Source organism: Bufo bufo, chromosome 5 (assembly GCF_905171765.1).
Source record: "Bufo bufo chromosome 5, aBufBuf1.1, whole genome shotgun sequence".
Lineage (NCBI taxonomy): Eukaryota > Metazoa > Chordata > Amphibia > Anura > Bufonidae > Bufo > Bufo bufo.
Window position 1 is genome coordinate 447,724,521 of NC_053393.1, and position 23,842 is coordinate 447,748,362.

A 23,842-nucleotide genomic window follows, 5' to 3' on the forward strand; every position below is an offset into this window, starting at 1 on the left:
CCGTGCCTCTGAATTGGGCTGGAATAATGAGGCTTTAGTGGGCGCCTTTTTTTTGGGGGGGGGGGGGGGGGGGGGGGGGCTACGGAAAAATTAAGGATGAACTGGCCGATCAGGATGTTCCCTCTACCCTGGATGACCTTATTTCCCTGCCCACCCGGATTGATTTGCGTTTCCAGGAGCGTGCTAAAAAGGTAGCACGTGAGAGTAGACAGTTATCATCCAGCGTCTTCAGTCCCTCAGCCTTCTACATCTGCTGCAGCGCCAGAACCCTTGCAGGGTGGCAGAGTCAGGATGACTGAGCAAGAACGTGGTCATCTCCGTACAAAAGGGCTTTGCTTCTATTGTGGCGGTGCTGGACATCTTCTCAGTTCCTGTCCTCTGAAGCCGTGAAAACTCCCGAGCCTAGGGTCTCTGTTGGGGAGGTGAAGGCAATTCCTCTCCTCCTCTGACTCTGCCAATAACCTTGTTGTTAGGCGATTTTCGATTTACGGAGACGGCGCTTCTGGATTCCGGAGCAGCGGGGAACTTCCTGCAACAATGCCTAGTGGATTGTCATCAGATACCTGTTATACGCCTGCAGAGTCCCCTGACTGTATTGTCCATCGATGGAAAGGCTCTGTCCGAGTCCATACAGTTCATCACGGAACCTGTAAAATTACAGGTGGGAGCGCTTCATTCTGAAGAGATTTCGTTCTTGGTCTTCTCAAGTCTGTCTCATCCTCTCCTCCTGGGACTTCCGTGGCTTCGTGTTCATAAACCTGTTCTTGACTGGAGAGGTCCTTCGTTGGGGATAGTCCTGTCTTGGGAAGGGTCTCTTCTGTTCAGCCAGCTCGGTTGCCTCGTGTACCACCCAATCTCCAGGGTCTGCCAGCAGCCTATCATGCGTATGCAGAAGTCTTTGACAAGAAAGAGGCCGAGACGCTGCCTCCTCACAGGCTGTATGACTGCCCTATTGACTTGGTTCCGGGATCCTCGCCTCCTTGTGGATGCATATATCCCCTGTCACCAGCAGAAACTCAATCCATGTCTGAGTATATCAAGGAGAACCTTGACAGAGGATTTATTCACAAATCTTCCTCTGGGGCTGGCGTAGGTCTCTTCTTTGTGAAGAAAGATGGCTCCCTACGTCCATGCATCGACTACAGGGGTCTTAACAAGATAACCGTAAAAAATAAAGTACCCTCTTTCCCTAATTCTTGAATTGTTTGATCGCCGCTAGGGAGCTAAAGTTTTCTCCAGATTAGACCTATGTGGGGCCTACAACTTGATCAGGATTCGCCAGGGGGGTGAGTGGAAGACCACCTTCAACACCCGCGACTGTCACTATGAATACCTGGTAATGCCCTTTGGACCAAGCAATGCCCCTGCTGTGTTCCAAGAATTTGTTAAAGGATAACTGTCACATTTAGAACCCAATTTCAATTTTCATATATGTAGTTACTAATAACATGATATTCCAGAATCAGTTACTATTAGACTGACTTACCCCAAATTTAATAAGATTCAGCCCTTAGCAACCAGTCTGCATAAAACTGCAATTTCACTATTCAGTTAAGATGGCCGCCACTGCCCTCACCCTGAGGCTAATCACGCCTGCCCTCACTAGCCAGTAACAATAGCCACCCAAAAGTGTCAGTAACCAGAGCCCTCCCCCCTAAATGGTTAATCTCCTGCAGAACAAAGGGGTCCTCTTACCACAGAAATGTTCCTTTGAGCAGTCCTCTCTTCCAATCCTAGGATACATAATATCCGATACTGGCCTGCAGATGGATCCCAAGAAGCTGTCAGCGATTTTAAAGTGGCCTCGTCCTTCAGGTTTAAAAGCAATCCAGCGGTTCCTGGGATTCGACAACTACTATCGCCAGTTCATACCGCGCTTCTTGCCCTTGACTGCTCCCATCTACACCTTGACCCGTAAGTGAGCAAATCCTAAGAATTGGACAGCTGAGCCTTCCAAGCCTTGAAGCAGGCCTTTTCTGCGGCCCCGGTTCTCCATCGCCCTGATGTTAACAAGCAATTCTACCTGGCGGTGGATGCATTGTCTCTTGCAGCTGGGGCAGTCCTTTCACAAAAAGCTTCGTCCGGTAAGATGCTAACCTGTGGTTTCTTCTCCAGGGCCTTCCCTGCTCCTGAGTGCAACTATTCAATTGGGGACAGGAAGTTATTGGCCATCAAAATGGCACTGGAGGAATGGCGTTACATACTAGAGGGAGCATCTCACCCTGGGATGATCTACACCGACCACAAAAATCTGACCTATTTGCAGTCCGCACAAAGACTGAATCCTCGTCAAGCCAGATGGTCCTTATTCTTTGCTCGTTTTGATTTCATTCTTAATTTCCGTGCCGCAGAGAAGAATATCAAAGCAGATGCTCTCTAGAGGTCCTTTGATGCTACTGATCGGGAGGAGGAGCCTCAACACATCACTGATCCTGCAAAAATTGCTGTATGTCCTGTCAAGTTGTCTGAGATTCCACCCGGAAAGACTTTTGTTGCACAGACCCTCAGGAAGCAAGTTCTAGTCTGGGGTCATTCCTCAAAATTTGCAGGTCATGACGGACAACGAAAGACTTTCAAATTCATTGCTCAATGGTACTGTTGGCCATCCATGCTGCAAGACATCCAAGAGTTTGTTGCTGCCTGTCCGTCATGCACGCAGTATAAAACCTCCAAGCAACGTCCAGCGGGCCTCTTACTTCCTGAGGCTCCTTGGCAACAGATCGCCATGGATTTTATTACTGATCTACCTGTGTCCCCTGGGATCTGGGTTGTGGTGGATCGTTTTTCCAAAATGGCGCTCTTCGTCCCTCTGCCTGGTCTTTCTTCTGCTCCTCAGCTGACGAAAAAATTTTATTGAACACATTTTTCACCTCCATGGCTTTCCCCACCATATTGTGTCAGATAGAGGTGTGCAGTTGACATCTAAGTTCTGGATTTCTCTTCAGCTTATCATCCACAGTCTTATGGTCAAGTGTAAAGTGTCAATCAAATCCGGACCAATTTTTTGCGACATTTTATCAACCTCCATCATGATAACTGAGTGGTTATTACTTTGGGCAGGGTTTTCGTATAATAACCACGTCAGTGAGTCTTCCAAGAAATCACCATTTTTGGTTGTTTACTGTCAACAAACTAACATCCCACTCCTGGTGTCTTCTACTTCTAGTACCCCTGCAGCAGATGCAACTTTAAGAGAAACATAGAATGTGTCGGCAGATAAGAACCATTTGGCCCATCTAGTCTGCCCAATATACTGAATACTATGGATAGCCCCCGGCCCTATCTTATATGAAGGATGGCCTTATGCCTATCCCATGCATGCTTAAACCCCTTCACTGTATTTGCAGCTACCACTTCTGCAGGAAGGCTATTCCATGCATCCACTACTCTCTCAGTAAAGTAATACTTCCTTATATTACTTTTAAACCTTTGCCCCTCTAATTTAAAACTGTGTCCTCTTGTGGTAGTTTTTCTTCTTTTAAATATGCTCTCTTCCTTTACCGAGTTCTCTAAATCTGGGAGGAGAGTTCTCTAAAATCTGGGAGGAGACCAGGGCAGTTCTGAAAGAGGCTTCTGTGCGCATGAAGGAGGCTGCTGATAAAAGACGTAGAGATTCTCCTAAGTTCCATACTGGTGATAAAGTGTGGCTTGCCTCCAAATACATCAGGCTTAAAATGCCCTCTTACAAAATTGGGTCCACGCTTCATTGGTCCATTTGAGATCCTCAAACAAATTAATGATGTTTCCTACTAGCTTAAGCTGCCAGTATCCGGGTACTGAATTCCTTCCACATCCCCCTGCTGAAACCGGTCATCCTGAATAGTTTTGTCAAAAAACCTGTATCAGCTCCTGTTGCGGTCAGTGATGAAAATGTCTATGAGGTGAAAGCTATTCTGGGGATTTAGAAGAGTAAAGGTAAAACCCTGTTTCTTGTGGATTGGAAGGGGTTTGGCCCTGAGGAAAGATCTTGGGAACCTAGAGAGAACATCTTCTAAAAAATGTTTTGTCTAGGGCCAGGCCTGAGGAGGGGGAGGGAGTACTGTTAGCCCAGCGGTCTGTGCCGGCACAGCTGCCCCTACCTGCGGGCACAGCCGCCAGGCTCCCTCTTTCCCTCCTGCTGCCATGCGCTGTGCTGACAAGCGCGGGCAGCAGGTAGCTTAACTGTTGCATCTGCTGGAGACTACTGTTAGGGCTTGCTTGGGTGCGTCTCTCCTCACTTGTGAGACAGCACGTAAACGTGGGTGGGGAAGTACTGTTAGCCCAGCGGTCTGTGCCGGCACGGCTGCCCCTAACTGCAGGCACAGCCGCCAGGCTCCCTCTTTCCCTCCTGCTGTCATGCTGACAAGCGCGGGCAGCAAGTAGCTTAACTGTTGCATCTGTGCTCCATGCCAGAGTTTACTTCCTGCTGGAGACCTGTACTGTTAGGGCTTGCTTGGGTGTGTCTCCTCACTTGTGAGACAGCACGTACACGCCCTCTGTCTCAACAGCCTATAGCTGGATTGCAGGAAGTATTTAAAGGCGCTTCCTACCACAGGAAGATGCCTGAGCAACTCATGGTCACTAGCTGGTCTAGTTCCAAGTGTGAAGTTGTTTTTCAAGTTCTGCTTTGCTGTGTACCAAACCCTGCTTTTGGAATTATCAGATTTTGCCTGTTTGCAGCCTGCCTCTGACCTTGGACTTTGTTCACGGACCTTGCTTGTTTGCCGCCTGCCTCTGACTTAGTTTACAGACCTTGCTTAATCGCTGCCTGCCCTGACCCCGGACTTCCTGACCACATACTTCTCCTCTGTGCTTGCACTGATATCTCTGACCCCCTGGTCAGCTGCCACTAACTCAGGGACTGCTCTGGAGTGACACCTGGCAACTACCCTAACGGCCCAAGCCTATCCTAGTGAAGACCAGGTAGTAGCTTAGTCACGCCCCTCCAGAGTATAGCCAGTCAGTGGTACAGTGGGTCCACACCCGCTTGCATAACACACAGGCCTAATTTCATCTTCATGGATGACAACGAGCCAGCTCATCGAGGTCGCATCATTAGGGAATGGCTGCTGGAGACTGGGGTACCTCAAATAGAGTGGTCTGCACTTTCTCCAAACCTGAATCCCATTGAAAACCTATGGGATCAACCGAGTCGCTGTGTAGGAGAGGGCCGCCCTTCAAGACGTTTCCATAAATTTCACCCGAAAGCCAAATATCCCTAACTTTTTGTGAAGTGTGAGTGAGTGAGATATATATATATATATATATATATATATATATATATACATATATACACACACACACATATATATATATATATATATACACACATATATATATATATATATATATATATATATATATATATATATATATATATACAGTGCATATAAAAAGTCTATGTTAAAAAAGCCCTGTTAAAATGTCAGGTTTCTGTGATGTAAAAAAATGAGACAAAGATAAAATAATTTCAGAACTTTTTTAACCTTTAATGTGACCTATAAACTGTACAACTCAGTTGAAAAACAAACTGAAATCTTTTAGGTAGAGGGAAAAAAATATATAAAAATAAAATATGGTTGCATAAGTGTGCACACCCTTAAACTAATACTTTGTTGAAGCACCTTTTGATTTTATTACAGCACTCAGTCTTTTTGGGTATGAGTCTATCAGCATGGCACATATTTCCTGTCAGAATGTGAAGGCATCTCCTGTGCACAGCCCTCTTCAGATCACCCCACAGATTTTCAATCGGATTCTGGTCTGGGCTTTGGCTGGGACATTCCAAAACTTCAACCTTCTTCTGGTGAATCCATTCCTTTGTTGATTTGGATGTATGCTTTGGGTCGTTGTCATGCTGAAAGATGAAGTTCCTCTTCATGTTTAGCTTTCTAGCAGAAGCCTGAAGGTTTTATGCCAATATTGACTGGTATTTGGAACTGTTCATAATCCCCTCTAGCTTAACTAAGGCCCCAGTTCCAGCTGAAGAAAAAACAGCCCCAAAGCATGATGCTGCCACCACCATGCTTCACTGTGGGTATGGTGTTCTTTTGGTGATGTGCAGTGTTGTTTTTGCGCCAAACATATCTTTTGGAATTATGGCCAAAAAGTTCAACCTTGGTTTCATCAGACCATAACACCTTTTCCCACATGCTTTTGGGAGACTTCAGATGTGTTTTTGCAAAATGTAGCCTGGCTTGGATGTTTAACTTCGTAAGAAAAAGCTTTCGTCTTGCCACTCTACCCCACAGCCCAGACATATGAAGAATACGGGAGATTGTTGTCACATGTACCACACAGCCAGTACTTGCCAGATATTCCTGCAGCTCCTTTAATGTTGCTGTAGTCCTCTTGGTAGCCTCCCAGACCAGTTTTCTTCTCGCCTTTTCATCAATATTTGGAGGGACGTCCAGTTCTTGGGTAATGTCACTGTTGTGCAATATTTTCTCCACTTGATGATGACTTCACTGTGTTCCATGGTATATCTAATGCCTTGGAAATTCTTTTGTACCCTTCACCTGACTGATACCTTTTAACAATGAGATCCCTCTGATGTTTTGGAAGCTCTCTGTGGCTTTTGCTGTGGGATGCGACTAAGAAAATTTCAGGAAAGACCAACTAGAGCAGCTGAACTTTATTTTGGGTTAATCAGAGGCACTTTAAATGATGGCAGGTGTATGCTCACTCCTATTTAACTTGATTTTGAATGTGATTGCTTAATTCTGAATACAGCTACATCCCCAGTTATAAGAGGGTGTGCACACTTGTGCAACCACATTATTTTAGTGGTTTTTTTGTTTGTTTTCTTCCCTCCATCTAAAAGATTTCAGTTTGTTTTTCAATTGAGTGGTACAGTTTATAGGTCACATTAAAAGTTCTGAAATGATTTATCTTTGCCAAAAAATTTTACATCACAGAAACCTGAAATTTTAGGGGGTGTGTAGACTTTTTATATCGTGTGTGTGTATATAAAATATATTTATATATATTGGATAGAGGCAATGAGTGTGGAATGTGTCACCATGTAAATAGAAGACAATGTTGCTAAGGCACAAAATAGGCTACTTTAGAGCTGCTTTTCAAATAGAAATGTACCATTTCAGTAATTAAAGTATATTACAAAAATGCTCAGTATCAGTGCTCTTACACATAAAAAAATAAAAAATCTACCGTTTGTTACACTTTAAACATGTGATTTAAGGGGTTGTCTGGTTTCCCATATTGATGACCTATTCTTTAGGTCCTCAATCTGCGAGTCAGACCCCAGCCAATCAGCTGTCTGAAGAGACCACAATGCTTGTACGAGTCCTGCATTCTCTTCACTGTTTACCTGCTTGCCATCAGCATTGCAGTGGTGAGCAGTGTAATTACAGCTTCTTTGTCCCATTCACAAGGAGCAGTTGTGACATTTCATCCCATCCACGTGAATTACACCACTTGCTGCTGTAATCTTGACGGCGAGCAGGTAAACAGGGGAAAGAACACAGCTCTTGTACAAGAGCTGCAGTCTCTTCAAACTGCTGATCTGCGGGGGTCTTGGAGTTAGACACCTGCTAATCTGATACTAATGACCTATCCTGAGTATAGTTATCAATATGGTAAACCGGATAACCCCGGTAAAGTCATCCCTTTAACCGCTTTACGTCCGCCCATAGGATATAAACGTCCTATGGGTGGACGTCTATTTCTGAAAGCACGTTTTAAAACGTCCTTTCAGAAATAGCAGCTGCACGCTAATCGTGCAGCTGCTGATCGGGTTGCCCGCTGTCAGTGACAGCAGGGCAACCCTAAGACAAGGCAGGGACAGTTCCCAGGTGTCCCTGCCTTCCGGATCGCTGCAGACACAGCGCTCACCGAGCGCTGTGTATGCAGAGAAGGAAGCGCTATGCGCTTCCTGTTCCGGCCCGGCGGTCATGTGACCGCCGGGACCGGAGAGTGCAGGGGCTGTGTGAGGTCTCTCAGAGACCTCGATCAGCCCTGCTGTGAGGCTGTACAGCGCTGGATTACTGCTGTACAGCCTCTCTAGGGGTCTATTTGTCCTGTAACTGGGGCTACTATGTCAGCCCCAGTTACAGGAGAAATCAACAGTGAAAAAAAAAAAAAAAAAGTGAAGTAAATGTCCCCCAGAGGTCTTGTATGACCTAATGGGGGACGAAAAGTGTAAAGTAAAAAAAATAAAAATAAAAGGTTGAAAATAAAAAAAAGTTTCACATTTAAAAAAAAAAAAAGTCCCCAAGTAGGAATGAAAAAAAAAAGTTAAAAATAGAAAAAATAAAAAAAAGTATACATATTAGGTATTTCCGCGTCCGTAAAAACCAGCTCTATAAAAATATCACATGACCTAACCCCTCGGGTGAACGCCGTAAAAAAAAAAAAAAAAAAACTGTCAAAACAAGCAATTTTTGTCACCTTGCATCACAAAAGGTGCAACACCAAGTGATCAAAAACGCGTATGTCCCACAAAATAGTACCAATAAAACAGTCACCTCATCCCGCAAAAAATGAGCCCCTACATAAGAAAATCTCTCTCAAAAAAAAAAAACTATAGCTCTTAGAACATGGAGTCACTAAAACATCATTTTTTTGGTTTCAAAAATGCTATTATTGTGTTAAAGTGAAACAAATAAAAAAAAACACCGGGTGAACACCGTAAAAAAAAAAAAAAACAGTGTCAAAACAAACAATTTTTGTCACCTTGCATGAGCCCCTACATGAGAAAATCTCTCAAAAAATAAAAAAACTATAGCTCTCAGAACATGGACACATTAAAACATTTTTTTTTGTTTCAAAAATGCTATTATTGTGTAAAACTTAAATAAATGAGAAAAAGTATACATATTAGGTATCGCCACGTCCGTAACAATCTGCTCTATAAAAATGTCACTTGACTGAACCCCTCAGGTGAACGCTGTAAAAATAAATAAATAGAAACTGTGCTAAAACAACCAATTTTTTGGTCACCTTGCCCCATAAAGTGTTATAATGAATGATCAAAAAATCATATGTACCCAAAAATAGTACTAATAAAACTGTCACCTTATCCCCTAGTTTCCAAAATGGGGTCACTTCTTGGGAGTTTCTACTGTAAGGGTGCATCAGGGGGCTTCAAATGGGACATGGCATCTAAAAACCATGTGGAGTTCCTTTTCTTCTGCGCCCTGCCGTGTGCCCATACAGCAGTTTATGACCACATGTGGGGTGTTTCTGTAAACCGCAGAATCTGGGTAATAAATATTGAGTTTTGTTTGGCTGTTAACCATCGATGTGTTAAAGAAAAAAATTGATTAAAATGGAAAATCTGCCAAAAAAGTGAAATTTAAAAATTTGATCTCCATTTTCCTTTAATTCTTGTGGAACGCCTAAAGGGTTAACAAAGTTTGTAAAATCGGTTTTGAATACCTTGAGGGGTGTAGTTTCTACAATGGGGTCATTTATGGGGGTATCCACTATGTAGGCCCCACAAAGTGACTTCAGACCTGAACTGGTCCTTAAAAAGTGGGTTTTGGCAATTTTCTTAAAAATTTGAAGAATTGCTTCTAAACTTCTAAGCCTTCTAACGTCCTAAAAAAATAAAATGACATTTCCAAAATGATACCAACATAAAGTAGACATATGGGGAATGTTAAATAATAAATATTTTATGAGGTATCACTTTCTGTTTTAAAAGCAGAGAAATTGAAATTTAGAAAATTGCGAATTTTTCTAATTTTTGGGTAAATTTGGGATTTTTTCATAAATAAAGGTGAAATATTTTGACTCAAATTTATGACTATCATGAAGTACAATGTGTCACGAGAAAACAATCTCTGAATGACTTGGATAAATAAAGGCGTTCCAAAGTTATTACCACATAAAGTGAGATATGTCAGTTTTGCTAAATTTGGCCTGGTCAGGAAGGGGGCAAATGGCCCAGATTGCAGGTGGTTAAAAAGCAAGATTGTTCCATTTTCCTGGAAAATACCACTTTGCATATTATTTTCCCATGGAGCTTTGCCACTAAGTGTTCGTACACAGAGAGAGCCAGCACCCTGCCTAAGCTGCATTCAAGGCACCACACTTAGGCTCAGTTCAGACCTGAGCGTTTTACAGCGCGTTCCTACGCGCTGTAAAACGCTCAACAAGGAGAAACCAATGCTTCCCTATGGGAATGGTTCTCACCTGGGCGTTTTACAGTGCGTACGATCGCGCTGTAAAACGCCCGACGCTCAAACAAGTACAGGAGCGTTTTTTTGGGCGCTTGTCGCGCGTTCCCGTACATAGACTTTCGGGAACGCGCGACACTGTGTGTACGCTTGTCTCTGTATGCGCGATTGTAAACGCCCGTACAATCGCGCATACAGAGCGCTCCTTTCAGAACGCTCAGGTCTGAACTGAGCCTTAGGCCTCTTTCACACTTGCGTTGTTGGGATCCGGCATGCACTTCCGTTGCCGGAGGTGCCCGCCGGATGCGGAAAAACGCAAGTGTACTGAAAGCATTTGAAGACGGAACCGTCTTCCAAATGCTTTCAGTGTTACTATGGCACCCAGGACGCTATTAAAGTCCTGGCTGCCATAGTAGGAGCGGGGGAGCGGTATACTTACAGTCCGTGCGGCTCCCGGGGCGCTCCAGAATGACGTCAGAGCGCCCCATGCGCATGGATGACGTGATCCATGCGATCACGTGATCCATGCGCTTGGGGCGCCCTGACGTCACTCTGGAGCGCCCGGGGAGCCGCACGGACGGTAAGTATACTGCTCCCCGCTGCACTTTACCATGGCTGCCAGGACTTTAGCGTCCCGGCAGCCATGGTAACCATTCAGAAAAAGCTAAATGTCGGCTCCGGCAATGCGCCGAAACGACGTTTAGCTTAAGGCCGGATCCGGATCAATGCCTTCCAATGGGCATTAATTCCGGATCCGGCCTTGCGGCAAGTGTTCCGGATTTTTGGCCGGAGCAAAAAGCGCAGCATGCTGCGGTATTTTCTCCGGCCAAAAAACGTTCCGTTCCGGAACTGAAGACATCCTGATGCATCCTGAACGGATTTCTCTCCATTCAGAATGCATTAGGATAATCCTGATCAGGATTCTTCCGGCATAGAGCCCCGACGACGGAACTCTATGCCGGAAGACAATAACGCAGGTGTGAAAGAGCCCTTAGCCAGCCAGAATCCTACTACATAGTGATGACAGGAAAGCACCCCAAAACAGCTGTGTACGGATGGATATTTGGCTTGGCTATTTTCCCTTGTCATGTTCCAAGGCTTATTAAAGTCAGACTGATTCGTCAAAAGCCACTTCCAGAAGGTGGTGCTAGGAGATGGTTCTCTTTCCCTGGGAGATACTGCTTTGCCTATTTTCCAATGGGGAACTGTCACCATACAGGGCTGGTCTCTTTAACAAGCAGCCAGTAACATGCCTAAATAGGATTATCCCAATAGGCTCTCTCTATCATTTCCTCAGTGTTGAAAAGGGCACCAACTTCATAGTTCAGTTACAGTAGATATTTGATGGATACACAGGAATAAGGCTCTGACAACGGTACGCACACACAAATAGCTGCTGACAAATGGTGTCAAGACTGTTACATGGCGGGGGCACATTTATAGCCACTGGAAGAAAACAATGAAGACTCCTTTGACGAATACCACGCCTCGCGCCCGCTTGACATCACCTACGTCGAGCTCACGAGACGCAGTATGGTTACTTGTTACCACAGCATGACGTTGCGCCCTGGAGCAGGTAAGGTCAGCTTGTTACAGTTTACACAGACACCTCCTGTCCACGCGGGCACATAGAGGCAACAAGCTGAGAGAGCCTTTTCACTGCCGTAGTGAAAACATCGCTCTCAGTCCGGGTATCTGCCATCAGCTTCTCGTTTGAAATACCGTATTTTTCGCCCTATAAGAGACACTTTTCCCCCCCAAAAGTGGGAGGAAAATGGCAGTGCGTCTTATGGGGTGAAGGCTGCCATTTTTACACTGATACAACGCCGACCGCAAGCTGCACAGCGCGGCCGGCGTGTGTATCAGAGAGGGAGGGAGGGAGGATGGGCTGGCCTTTAGTTTTGTAATGGCAGCGGGGCCCGGTGCAGTCACTGTATTCTATTGCACTGGGCCCCGCTCAGTGTACTAATGCTATCTACTGTAACTGCAGGCAGGCAATGGTTAACTATAGATATGTTCGATCCAGCACTGAGCAGCCTGTACTTACGATTATAGCAGGCAGGAGGCAAGGCGGGCACTGGCAGCGCAACTTCCTACTAAGTACCTGCTCCGCCCACTTTATGACGTGTCAGCCACAGACCCCAATAACCGTGTCAACCAGAGACCCCCATAACAGTGCCATCCACAGACCCCCATAACAGTGCCATCCACAGGCTACCATTAGTCCAAAGCCCACCAAAAGAACACCTTTTGGTTAAAAAAAAAATTCTTATTATTTTTATCCTCAAAAACCTAGGTGCGTCTTATGGGCCGATGCGTGTTATAGGGCGAAAAATACAGTAAGCCCGGTCCGCTAACGGGATTATATAGGGTGAGAAACCAACCCGCGGTAGCTTCTAACTAGGCCAAAACACGGACGTGGGGATTCGTGATCGAGATACAAGACAGCACAAGATTAAATTATATATTTCATCGCCTTAAGAGCACACTAGATAAAACCCTATACACAGAATATATACAGTGGCCTGAGGTTACAGATACAGGTGATATGGGTACAACAGGGTTAAGCAGAGCAAAAGTCAGTTACCAGGTAAGATGAAAGTTCCTTTGGGGTTATAATGGTGGAATAGTCCTGGGCTGCAGTCACGTGGGGGCAGTGAGATCAGCTGGTTCCCGGCCTCTCCAAACACATTGGCACGATGTGACCCCCTTCAGAAAAGACACCACCCGCTGGCTTACATGGGCTTATGACCTGTAGCCGGCCGCTCCCCTCCTCCCCTATGGGTAGGGTCCACCCCTCCTTCTCTGGTGCAGGCAGCAAATGACCCATAAAACCCCTTAGGGATCATAGCCCCAGACCAGAATGTCGCAGGAAGATGGTTCCGGGCGCAATTGATCCGCCTGGGTTCCGGCTACAACTAGAGTCTAAACATGGTGCCGCTATGTGGTTTCTGTGGAGATATAAGTATATCTCCCCTCCCGGGTATCCTAGCCTCAAGCCAGGACTACGTGGATGTTTGCCTTTGCCCCAGGACAAACAAAAAGATAACCGAATTATGCCTAGGATGGACGGACGATTCATAATTCCTTATGAAATGTAGGTGCCAACATGTCTGGGAGGTATCAATGATCCTGGGCAAGGGCTCCTGCTAGGGGTTTTCCTGCAGGATTAGCTTGGCTCCAAACTGGCTGGTTGAGGTGTGATGTTATCCACCTGGGGCCTCCTTGAAGCCTGGACCCCTGGGGCTTCCTCTCTGTCATTTGATTCACCTATCAGGGCTGCCAATAAATGATAATCCATATTCCTCACACCTCCCCCCTTTAGAGGGCGCCAGCGGGCAGCACGGTCCTGTTCCCCCGTGCGCCCATCCGCACCCTCTCCTTGTCGGGATAGCCCAACAGCATTCCCGTCACGGCCCTTCTAGGCTCCAGCATAGCAGCCTTCCATTCGTCCCGGATACAATGTTTAACCAGCTGAGGGGGTTGTGGTCGGTCTCCACAGTTAAGCGGCGCCCGTATAAATACGGCTGCAACCGTTGCAGTGCCTAGACAATGCCCAGGCACTCCTTCTCCATTGTGGAGTACGCCACCTCCCTCAGCAGGAGCTTCCGACTCAGGTACAGAACGGGGAGTTCCTGGCCCGTAGTGTCGACCTGGCTGAGTATGGCACAGAGGCCAAAATCACTGGCGTCGGTCTGTACTATAAACGGCTGCCAGGGAAGCTCGAGAGGGCGGCCTTCAGTGCCCGGAAGGCCGTCTCGCAGTCGTTTGTCCAATCGACTGCGGAGGGCAGCTTCTTCTTGGTGAGGTCAGTCAAGGGCTTCACCAGGCTACTATAGTGGGGGACGAACCTGCTATAGTACCCGTCGGTACCCAGGAAGGACATCACCTGTTTCTTGGTCCTGGGGGTGGGCCAGGATGCGATAGCATCCACTTTCCCGGGCTCTGGCTTCAGCGTCCCCCGGCCTACCCGGTGCCCCAGGTAGTGGACCTCACTCATGCCCAGCTGGCTCTTTTCCGGCTTGATGGTCAAGCCTGCCTGGTGGATCCGCCCCAGCACCTGTGTCAGGTGCTGTAGGTGATCCTCCCATGTGGGACCCAGGTACAATGTCATCCAGGTAAGTGGCCGCGTACTCTTCAAGTGCCTTAAGCAGCGCGTTGACCATCCGCTGAAAAGTGGCAGGGGCATTCTTCATGCCGAACGGCATCACCATGGATTCGTACAATCCAAAGGGGGTGATAAAGGCAGAGCGTTCCCGCGCCTCACGGGTCAGGGGAATCTGCCAGTACCCCCGGCTCAGGTACTGGGCCCCGGCCAACTGATCGAGCAGGTCATCGATGCGTGGCATAGGGTACACATCGGTGACCGAGACAGCATTGAGTCCCCTGTAGTCCACGCAGAACCGGGTGGTCCAGTCCTCCTTTGGGACAAGGACCACAGGCGAGTCCCAAGCGCTGTTGGATGCCTGGATGACCTCCAGCTATAGCATCTTGTCAATTTCCTGGCGCATGTGCTGCTGCACCTCCAAGGAAACCCGATATGCTGAACGCCGGATTGGGGGGTGATCCCTAGTGTCCATGTGATAGACGGCCAACTCAGTCCTTGTTGCTGAAGGGTGGCCCATAGCTGGGATCGTTGGTCCTTCAAGAGCTGTTGGCTCACCTCCACATCCTCGATCGACGCACCCGACTTCACCTGGGCGAGCATGTCCAGGAGGGTTTCCTCCTCCCCCTCTTCTGGAAGGTTGCAAACAGGGAGGGCACATGCCTCCCTCTCCTGATTTGCCTTCATCGTGTTCACGTGGAAGGCCTTCTGCCTTCCCCGGGCATGGACCAGGTACGTCACGGCGTTGAGGCGCTGATGCATGAGGTACGGACCTTCCCAGGCCGCCTGAAGCTTGTCCTGAGGTATGGGGACTAGTACCCATACCTTTTGACCCACCTGGTAGGTCCTCTCACAAGTGTTCAGGTCGTACCATCGCTTCTGGTCAGCCTGGCCCCGCTCCATATTATCGTGCACTAGCTGCGACAAGGCCTACATCTTGTTTCGGAAGCGCGTGACATACTCGATGACCGACGCTCCAGGGGTGTCTACGTCTCCCTCCCAGGCCTCTTTCACCAGAGCCAGGGGCCCCCGCACACCTCGCCCATACAGGAGCTCGAAAGGGGAGAACCACGTGGAGGCCTGTAGAACCTCTCAGTAGGCAAACAGCAGATGTGGGAGGTACCGCTCCCAGTTACTCCTGTGGGAGTCGACCAACATCTTAAGCATCTGCTTTAAGGTGCCATTAAACCGTTCGCACATGCCGTTGGTGGTAAGGGCTGGTCACCAGATGTCGCACCTGGGTTTGCCTGCAGAAAGACTCCATCAATTGCGACATAAACTGGGTCCCCTGGTCGGTGAGCATTTCCTGGGGAAAGCCCACTCTGGAGAAAATCTCCAGTAAGGCGGTGGCCACCTTGTCGGCCCGAATGGATGACAAGGCTACCGCCTCCTGGTACCGGGTGGCGTAGTCTACTACCGTCAATATGAACAGTTTCCCTGGAGCTGCTGGGAATGGACAGCGGTCCAATCACATCCACAGCCACCCTCCTGAAAGGCTCTTCAATTATGGACATTGGGGCTTTACCAGTGGGGCTTTGGGGAGCCACCCCGCCTTCCCCACCCGCTGGCAGGTGACACATGAACGGCAGTAGGCAACCACATCGGCCCCTACCTTTGGCCAGTAGAAATGTTGGGCTAATCTGGCCTTTGTCTTAGCGACCCCTAGGTGTCCAGCCATCAGAATCTCATGCGCAACCCGCAACAACTCCGTCCTGAACTGATAGGGTACCACTAGCTGTCGGTCCTTAGGCCATGCCTCCGGTGAGCCCTGCTGGACCGTGACCCAGTACAGTCGTCCTTGGTCCCAGACTATCCGCTCGAGGTCCGAGACCGAGGAAGGCTGTTCCACTTGCACCTTGAGAGCGTTCAGGCTGGCGTCAGCCACTAACTCTGCCTGAAACTCCTGACTGGACGTGGCCAGAATAGACAAGACTGCCACGTCCCCTGTCTGGTCCCCGGGACCTGTCTCCTGGCCTTCATCTGACTCGGCAGCCACTTGGTCGGAAGGGGGAAAGCCATCAGACCCTTGAGGGGCCCCTAGGGCCCCAGCACTCCAACTGCGCGTGACAGCAGCTATGGCCGCTGCCACCGCTGGTAGTGTCTGCTTCCCCTCGGCTTCTGACCAAGTTGCCAGTCCAGACAGACTAACCTGGCCCTCTGACATCCCAGTGGTGGAGGAACCCTGCAATGAGGCTTCACCTGGCAGCCCTACTTCTCCTGGGACAGCCCTGACCTCATTTGCATCCTCATCCACCGCAGCTGTCTGCCCCCTGCTTGTCCCCTCAGTCACCACACCGGAGGACAACAGGTTCCAGCAGGCTTGCTGGCCACACCCTGGGGCTTCAGCACAGCTGGCAGGAATAACCCCCTCCCCACTGAGGGAAGAGGTACACATTACATCTCCCATCCCCACATCCCTATCAATAGGCATGTTAGGTACATTCACAGTATCACAGTGGGGGGGCTCGACGACATTCTGGGGAATTGGACCTTGGGGTGTCAGCGGCCACGTACTTGGACACAAGCCGCCCTAGGTCTGATCCCAGCAAAACACTGGCGGGGATATTTGCGGATACCCCCACCTCCTTTACTCCTCGACCGGCGCCCCAGTCCAAATAGACCTTGGCGGCGTGCAGCGCCGGTTCTACTCCTCCAATCCCCGAGACCGTAAGGGATCTCCCGGGCAGTAAATCATGGAGTGCCACCAGTTCAGGCCGTACCAGTGTCATCTCAGCGCCGGTGTCTCTAAGTCCCATGGCCACAGCCTGGCCCACGGTCACCGTTTGAACATTGTCAAGGGACCTCCCACCACCCCCACAGTGGACGGTTTCCGGATCGATGACTGGGACGGGTCCCTCGGGCGCTGTGGACACATGGCCTTGAATTGTCCTGGCTGTTTACACAGGTGGCAAAGTAGGTGTTCCCCCACCGACGTGGAAAGTAAAGCCGGGGCTGGTGCCCACTTGGACCTAGGGGCAGAGTGTGTCTTAACCCCTCTCTAGCCGACAGGTTTCCAGGCCTCTGAAGTCCTGTTGTTGGTGTATTCATTGGCCAGGGCTGCTGTTGCGGAGGCCCCCTTTGGCTTCCGGTCACGTAAGTACTTCTGGAGATCCTCTGGGCAATTCCACAAGAACTGTTCTGTGGCGACGAGCTCCTTCAGCTGGTGGACGGTGGTGTGCTCCAATCCTATGGTCCATTGGTCGACCGCTTTCAGCAAGGCCCGCATGTGATCGGCCCAGCTCTGGGTAGAACCCCGCTGCAAATTCCTGAGCTTTTTCCGGTACGACTCAGGGTTTAAGTTATACTGCCTGATCAGAGCCTGTTTGATGTCCTCATAGCTCAGGATGGTCTCGCAGGGCAGGTACCCGAAGATTTCAAGGGCTTTTCCCCTAAGCCGTGGCGGGCGTGAGGAATCTGAACCACTGGTCCTCTGGCAACTGGTACTGATGGTAGGCCGTCTCAAATGCCAACAAAAAAGGTGTCCAGGTCCCCATCTTTGTCCAGTAGGGGAAAATCCTCCGCCCGCAGTTTGGGAACCCAGACCTCTGGCGACTCACATCGGGCTGGAGAGGGCTGCTGGAGTTGGAGCTGGAGCACTTGTAGCTGGTGCTCACGACCTTCGGCAGCCTCAGCTTTCTCCCGATGCTCTGCAGCCGCAATGAGGAGTTTAGAGGCTGCCTGGTCTCTGGCCTGGAGACGCTCCATGGCAGCTTGTAGGAGAGCAGCTGAGTCGGCTTGGCTAGGGGGATGGGCAGGTGGAGTGAGGCCCACCGCGGACCTCACCTCCAGCAACTCGCTCCTTGGGGAGCTTTGGCTATGCTCCCCCTCGCCTTGAATAAAGTTGCTTTCTACCTCCTCTCGGCCCCCTATCTGGACTGCGTCCTCCCCGCCATCATTCATAGCCTCGGCAATGTCCTTAGCCTTGCTTAGTGTGTAACTGGCCATCATTGCCAACTTGATGCACACACACCTTATTGTATTTGCACTCAGACTGTCTAGTGTTGAGCGGATCTTAAAGGGGTATTCCCATCTTGCTAAATCAGCCTGAGCTGCAGTTACAGCAGAATTCACTTCCTGGTTTCCTGCAGCCAAGGCTGGGCGGGCTGAGGCAGCTAGAGTGAAGGCCGGCCACACCTCCTTATGACATCACACTGAGAACTCAGTCCTTGCTGCTAGTTTATGTGAAGAGTATGACTCATCAGTCTGGCAGCCTGCACTGTCTGTGAGGCCCCTCCCCCTTCTGGGGAATCAGAGCCATGTAGAGTGAGCTCAGTGTACAGTAACATGTGGCTGTTTTGAAGTTTTACATACAAATCTCAGCCTGATCTTTTACAAACCTATTCTGTGCATCAAAAACTATAATTCCATATTATACATTAGCTCAAAAGCTTGACCATCCCCCACCCACCAGCACAGATGCAGATTTGTTTCCATTACAGCTGTACTCCAGTTGTGTATAAACCTTACACTATGTATATTTATAGATGCATATACAGCTCAGCTACATGTGTCTTCTCCAGTCCCCTATCACTTCGGCTGAATGGCTTCCTATACAGCCCTGCTACATCTTTATTCTACTCCTCCACTAGCACTGTCTGAAAAGCTTCATATACAGCTCTGCTACATCTGTCTGTTTATCTCTTCAACCAGCACTGTGTCGGAACAGCCGCATATTCAGCTCTGCTACATCCGTTTCTCTCTTCCACCAGCATTGATGCTGACCCGCCACATATACAGCCTGCTACATCTGTCTATTCCCTTCCCCATTAGAACTATTGCTGAACAGCAGCATATTCAGCTCTGCTACATCCATCAGCCCCTATATGCCTCAAACAGCCCCCATTGTGCCTCCATCAGCCCCCAATCGTTGGTGGAATTGGTGGTGCACATAGAAATAATACTCACCCACCGCTTATGTCTTCCGACGATGTCCACACGGTCTCTTCACTGCACGAAGTGTTCGGGCGGCTGCGCATGCGCAGAACGATATTAGCCGCGGCTCAAAAGAATATGGATCCGCGCATGCGCGGCCTGCCGGCCACGTGCGCGCACACAGTGTCAGTGAGGAGGCCGGCCGCAGCATCACAAGAGATAAGAATGCGCAAGCGCGGCCCATGGCGAGCGGTGGCTGTATCCATGGGCAGCTTGCATAAACAATGGATCATGAAAATTATATTTCAAAGAGATGAGTGCGATTTTTTTAATAAGATATATTTAGAAAATAGTTCATTGGGGGATAAATTTAATTAAATAGGATTAGGAAGATGGGAATACCCCTTTAAGACTTCAGCTGCAAAAGCTACTGCTGGTCGTCTTTAGTGCCTGGGAGTATGGGTCTCACACTCATACACACTAGTATCTCGATCCCACTTTGCTGCCACCAATATGTGACGAATTCCACGCCTCGCGCCTGCTTGATGTCACCTACGTCGAGCTCACGAGACGCAGAATGGTCACTTCTTACCACATTGTGACGTTACGCCCTCCAGTGGAGCAGGTAAGGTCAGCTTGGTACAGTTTACACAGACACCTTCTGTCCACGCGGGCACAGAGAGGCGACAAGCTGAGAGAGCCTGGTCACTGCCGCAGTGAAAACATCGCTGTCTCTGCCCGGGTATCTGCCACCAGCCTCTCGTTTGATATAAGCCCGGTCCGCTAACGGGATTATATAGGGTGAGAAACCAAACGCGGTAGCTTATAACTAGGCCAAAACACAGACATGGGGATTCGCGATCGAGATACAAGACAGCACAAGAATAAATTATATATTGAATCGCCTTAAGGGCACATTAGATAAAACACTACACACACACACAATATATACAGTGGTCTGAGGTTACAGATACAGGTGATATAGGTAACAACAGGGTTAAGCAGAGCAAAAGTCAGTTACCGGGTAAGATGAAAGTTCCTTTGGGGTTATTATGGTGGAATAGCCCTTGGCTGCAGTCAAGTGGGGGCAGTGAGGTCAGCTGGTTCCCAGTCTCTCCAAACACATTGGTACGATGTGACCCCCTTCAGAAAAGACACCACCCGCTGGCTTGCATGGGCTTATGACCTGTAACCGGCCGCTCCCCTCCCCCCCTATGGTCAGCGTCCACCCCTCCTTCTCTGGTGCTGGCAGCAAATGACCCATAAAACCCCTTAGGGATCATAGCCCCAGATCAGAATGTCGCAGGAAGATGGTTCTGGGCCCAATTAATCCGCCTGGGTTCTGGCTACATCTAGAGTCCAAACATGTTGCCGCTATGTGGTTTCTGTGGAGAAATATGTATATCTCACCTCCTGGGCATCCTAGCCTCAAGCCAGGACTACGTGGATGTTTGCCTTTGCACCAGGATCGCAAAAAATATGGATGGACGGACGATTCATAATTCCCAGACATGTTGGCACCTACATTTCATAAGGAGGTATTATTGATCCTGAGCAAGGGCTGAGGCCTCCTGCTGGGGGTTTTCCTACAGGATTAGCTTATCTCCAAACTGGCTGATTGAGGTGTGACGCTATACACCTGGGGCCTCCTTGAAGCCTGGACCCCTGGGGCTTCCTCCCTTGCTAGCTGACATCAGATGGCTGGGGGGTGAGAACTTGTTTTGCATGTACAATTTTGTCAAAAGGTGAATCAAATGACAATCAGGGCTGCCAATAAATGATCATCCATATTCCTCACAACTCCTTCACACACAGATCTTACAAACCACATGGAGCTGATGGAATGTGTATTAGAAAACCGTACAGTCTTTCATGATAGAAAGGAGCACAGTTCTTTAATCAACAAGGATTAAAGTTGTGCAAGTTTCTGCCGCTGACTTATTTAAAAATAGGCAGGTCCCTAAGATACAAGGTAACTGAAAACTTTAAAGGAAATATAGTATTTTAATTCAATAATAGTAGGAGCCTGTTCCAGCGGAAACTTCTGGAATCAGGAAAGAAATCGGAAGTTCAACCCCTTAGACACCTCAGTAACATGCTTGACAGAATCAGAGGCATGGCCTGATAGGCTGTCTGTGCACACCGACAGGTAATAATACTTTGGCACACTCATTGCTGCTCCGAGTCCACTAGAAGAACGAAAAAAAGAAAAGTAAAACAAGGTAATTTTAAGAAAATTTTTACGACAGTTTTTGTCATAAAAAATGTTGCAAGAACCTTTTTGCGACCTTTTAGATGCCCGTGAGACTTTGGGGATGGCGAGGGCCAGGACTTTGGCTCTAGGAAATTTACGATCTTTTATGCCTGAAAACAAGGGTAAAAGAGAAGTAAAAACTACTCCAGACAGGGGCTTAAAAAGCCAGTCTTTGCAAATGACCCCCACTGAGTTTGACTGGTTGCTGACCATGCCTTGACTACATATGCCTGGGTGGTTGGCAGTTATGTCTGAAAGTCCTTGAAGAGTTTGCAGTTGCACGCTAATTGTGAAGCTGTGGGAGCAAGGAGACCAGGGGCGGATTTGTCATAGACATTACAGGGAAATTTCCCGGTGGGCCAATGCCCAGAGAGCCGCCTGGGCCCCACTCAGAGCAGGCCAGTGGATGTTTTTGGGGATGTATGTTGTGCTGCTGGGGCAGTATTTTATGATGGACTGTGGTATTTGGCTCTGCTGGGGTGGTTTAATCTGAAATAATATTGTACTTCTGGCCCTGCCTTCCATCAATTTGAACCCAACTACAAAATGGGGCCACTTTCAGTATTTGTTACAAGGCCCCTTTAAGTTCCCAGTCTGCCCCTGGGAGGAGACCATGGTCAATAGAACAAATATATTTAGAACAAATCCAAAACTTCACTTACAGTGAGAAGCTTTGTTGTAATTCCAGCATCTACAACAGCTTTATGCATGGCACGCAATGTATCTAGCTCTGGAGCAGCAATGAATACTACATATGGCATGAACTCAGACGTCCTTAGCACTTTTAAAGCCTGTAAAAAAAAAAAACACAAGTGATGAGGACACAGATTATGCCAGTACAATACAAGCAAATGATAGCTATATTGAATAAATGGAGCACTGATCGGTGCAGACTGTTTGAGCATGAAGGAGCATGAAGGCAGCAAGACATGTTGTAGACACAGGGGACACATTAAAGTTTGGCATTTCATATGCTAGTCAAAAGGTCCACTGGAGTAATGTGGCAAATTTTTTAAATAATTACCCCAAACTGAAACCTAAAAAGTGGAGATAGTGGTGGTGAAAACCCAAAAGTCAGTATCTTAGAAAATAAGAATACTGTGAAAAAGTTCAGTATTGGAAACTCAGGGAGTCACACTCTAATCAGCACAAAACACCTGCAAAGGTTTCCTAAGCATTTAACCCCTTAGTGACCAGCCTGTTTTGGGCCTTACTGACCAAGTGTTTTTCTTCCTTTTCTCATCTTTGCCTTCCAAGAGCTATAACTTTTTTATTTTTCCATCTATATAGCTGTATGTGGGCTTGTTTTTTTTGCGGGAAAAGTAGTTTTTAAATGGTGCCATATTGGGGTAAACATAACTTTCTGATTAACTTTTATTAACTCTTTCTGGGAGGGAGATAGGAAAAACACTGATACTGCCACTGCGTTTTTACGGCGTTCATTTTTCAGTATAAATGACATAATAATATATTATCTGGGTCAGTACGATTACAGTCATACCAGATACATAGTTTTTTTTTTACATTTTACGACATTTTTGCAAAAAACAAAATAAAAAAAAACCTTTATAAATAAAAAAAAAAAAGGAAAAAAATGTTTTTGCATTGCCACTTCCCCAGACCCATAACTTTTTTATTTTTCTTTCTATGGAATTGTGTGACTGCTTGATTTTTGCGGGAAGACTTGTGTTTCATCAGTATCATTTTGGAGTACATTACACTTTTTGATCGCTTGTTATTAAGTTATTTTGGTGGCAAGTATAAATTTGCAATTTTTTATAATTTTTTTTTACAGCGTTCACCGTAGGGGATAATTTACATGATATTTATGTAGTCCGAGTCGTTACGGACGCGGCAATACCAAACATATGGGGGAGATTGCATTTGTGGGGTGCGGATAAGAGACAGAGGGAGTCCGCTCCCTCTGTCAGCGCTTTACATGTAGTGGGTGCCGCATTTTGATGTACTATTAGGTCATGGTGATTGAGCAGGCACCAAAGCGGTGCACGCCTGATCACTGCAGGGTACCGGCAGTACCTGATAGAAGGGCCCCTGCTGTATCCACCGGCATCTCTGTAAAACCCGATGCCAGCGGATTAACCCCTTCTATGACGCGGTCAGCGCTGACCATGGCATAGAAGGTGCATGCGGCGGGTGAGGGAGTCCATCGGGTCCCCACGCTGCTGTGGCGGGGACCCAATGGGTGACAAGGCAGCCCGCTGCCATGCACAGGTTGCCCAATGCCTTGCATGGCATCTGGACCTGTCTTCTACGGGGGCCAAGGAGATGCAGCCCCAGGCAGGGTCTCCTAGGCAACCTGTTAGTGTATTACTCAGTGTCACACACTAACAGGCAATGCATTACAATACAGATGTATTGTAATGCATTGCAGAGGGGATCAGACCCTCAAAAGTTGAAGTCCCAGAGTGGGACAGAAATAAAAAAATTAAAAAAAGAAGTTAATAAAAAAAGAATTCAAGTAAAAATAAA

General features: G+C 47.9%; 1 protein-coding gene across 2 annotated transcripts in view; it reads right to left on the minus strand.

Moving 5' to 3' along the window:
- PALS2 (protein associated with LIN7 2, MAGUK family member) overlaps nucleotides 1–23,842 on the minus strand; it is a 147,705-nt gene that overhangs the window by 19,101 nt on the left and 104,762 nt on the right. For both annotated transcript variants that reach the window (XM_040433636.1, XM_040433637.1), the window contains exon 11: nucleotides 22,015–22,143. In XM_040433636.1, coding sequence (XP_040289570.1) covers nucleotides 22,015–22,143 — 129 coding nt within the window. The remainder of the gene's footprint in view (nucleotides 1–22,014; nucleotides 22,144–23,842) is intronic.